Source organism: Macadamia integrifolia, chromosome 11 (assembly GCF_013358625.1).
Source record: "Macadamia integrifolia cultivar HAES 741 chromosome 11, SCU_Mint_v3, whole genome shotgun sequence".
Lineage (NCBI taxonomy): Eukaryota > Viridiplantae > Streptophyta > Magnoliopsida > Proteales > Proteaceae > Macadamia > Macadamia integrifolia.
In genome coordinates, this window is record NC_056567.1 from 30,961,263 (window position 1) to 30,963,871 (window position 2,609).

The 2,609-nt window shown below is 38.1% G+C and overlaps 1 protein-coding gene across 1 annotated transcript; it reads right to left on the reverse strand.

Moving 5' to 3' along the window:
* Positions 1 to 1,405: 1,405 nt before the first annotated feature.
* LOC122093086 lies at positions 1,406 to 2,107 on the reverse strand. The gene has a single exon (XM_042663337.1). The coding sequence runs from the start codon at positions 2,105 to 2,107 to the stop codon at positions 1,406 to 1,408; it is 702 nt and encodes a 233-aa protein (XP_042519271.1).
* Between the last annotated feature and the right edge of the window lie 502 nt (positions 2,108 to 2,609).

Sequence of the window (2,609 nt, forward strand, 5' to 3'; positions counted from 1 at the left end):
ACCGAGAGAGAGCGACCATTGCAGGGAAGCGGCGACCCAGAGAGTGAGAACCTATTGCAGAAAAGGGGTTGTTGATCGTGAGTTGCAGAAAAGGGGTCGTGGGGTTTTGAATGGTTTTGTTCTTTTAAGTTTGTAAAAGAATAGAAAATTAACTTTTTTGTACTCTTGCAATGCATTCTTTAGTCATTCTTTTTCATTGGTTCATTCCGGGGAAATACAAAAATGAACCGGACGTGTCAAACATATTTCTATTCTATTTGCATTCTTGCAGAATAGAAGAATACCAGAAACATTCTCCCAGGGTGTTATCAAACGGCCCCTTAGTGTTGATGGTTGTGCTCTTGGCAATCTAGTGTAAGAATATTCTCTTGAATATTCTTTATTATTGTCCTATATACCAATTAGAAATTTGACTGATACCAATCTCTAGTATTGGATTCCAAATAAGAAACCCACTCCTCGTTTAATTAGGAAAAAGAGTCATATCCTATTTAGTATTCCTTGATGGGAGGGTGCACAAACTCTATAAAATAGACTCTAGGTCCTCCTTCTACTCAAGTGTTACACTCATTATTCGAGTCATCACCAAGAAAGCATTCAAGAAAGCATTAAAGAAAGCTAGTGGGAGAAACCTAGAGGATCCATTGTGTTCGTGTTTGAGGTTGTAGGAATAAAGATACGTGAAGAATATAATGGCAGCCAATTCTTCACAGTCGATGGTAAACAGTATGCATCATTGATTCATTATTGTTTAATTTATGATTCTATGAACATATGACAAGATCATATAATTGTATGTGGAAGGAATTACGTCCTTCATCTAGGTCTTCCGAGTGCAGGTGATGTTATTCAAAACTATGGAGGGAATCTGTTTGGAATCTTTTCAAATTATGTGGGCAATAAGACCAATTTTTACGTGGAATTCTCAGCGATTTATATTAGCTTGTTATTATGTGGGATATTTTATATTTTATTGACAAAGCCTTCCTATCTAGGGGTGGATAAAACCAAATAAATTCATATGATAATAATGTTGACAGTGCACCTAACTCAACAAGGTGGAGAACAAAATGGAGAACATAAATCACATAAGCTTTTAACTTACATGTAAATGACATTTACTTTTATTATTATTCCCTCATCCGATACAATACATGCAATAATAAAAACATTTAAATAATGTTTATTGTCATGGAATTACATTGCTAAACCGCTACAAGTCCTAACATAATTTTTTTTTTTGTGCAAATATATGCTTCAGTTAGAGAATAATTAATCACAAGATTATAGCTTGAGTCAAAAAACTTATCAAATCAATGAGAGAGCTTGAAGGCCTTGTTCTGGTTCAGTTGATCAACTCCAAAGACTCCAGTAGTCCAACCCATCCATGTTCCATGAGACACTTCTAGGAATACTTACTTGGCTTCCTATGAAACCAAAGGAGTGACACTGTCCCTACGGGAATCACCACTATGAGGAGTATATAGTTAACAGTATTGGTATTTGGAAACAGAGGAGTTGACCAAACATAAGTAAAAACCAAAAACGACTGGGCCACTTGGACTGGCCCACTATAAGGGTATCCTTCCACCAATCTAAAGATCATCACCGAAGACATAACAAATCCTACAAAGTTGACTGCCGTGAAGATGAAGAAACCAATTTTATCATTACTCAACCAAATTGATTTTCCGGCTATGTGCTTACCAGGGAGATCATCCTGCCAATTACCACCCGGTGGGTTGATTCCGACGTCGAAAGTGACAGTGGCGATGAGAACAAGAATCACCATTAGTGTGTTACGAACGTCGAGTGAGGTATCTTCACGGACCCTGAAATTGATGTAGTGTAAGATCCTTTGACGATGGTGAATGGCTAGTTGTGGTTGTTTGGTTGGCTGGGATGGAATAAGATTGTTGATGTTAGCATCACAAGCACGCATAGATCCGGCTTTGTGGAGGATCTTTGATATATTCTGAACATCGAGTGGTTCATCTGGGTGTCTCAGTGACTCATCCAAATCTAAGGCGGTCAAACCACTGTTGTTTCTAGCGTTCACATTTGCATTCCTTCTAACCTTATAGCCACTGCACAACATTTTCACCATCTGCTTGCACACAAAGATTATTGTTAATGGTTAAATGTAGAACCCAAAAAAATTCCTCACATCACCTGAAGATATGGTATGGAATACAAATATATGATACGAGCGGACTTCCCTTACATGATATGACACATTTTAGAATAGTAAGATTCACTTGTCAAATAGGCCGAAGCATTTGGCATGTGGCGTATTAATGAAACTCTCCCTTCCCCCACCCCTAACGGCTTCCCTTACATGATATGACACATTTTAAAACTGCAAGATTCACCTGTCAAATAGGCTGGAGCATTTGACATGTGGCGTATAAATGAAACTCACCCTTCCCACACCTTCCTCCCCCCCCCCCCCCCCTTTTTTTGGCAATGAAACTCCCTTGACCAACACACAAAATGATCAAATCATAAATCGTTGATTCCTAAACTTGATTCTATGCATACTGAGTTTAATGTTAGAACGAAATAGGGCCAGTATGACAGATTTCGATTGAGTCTATAAAAGTTGTTTC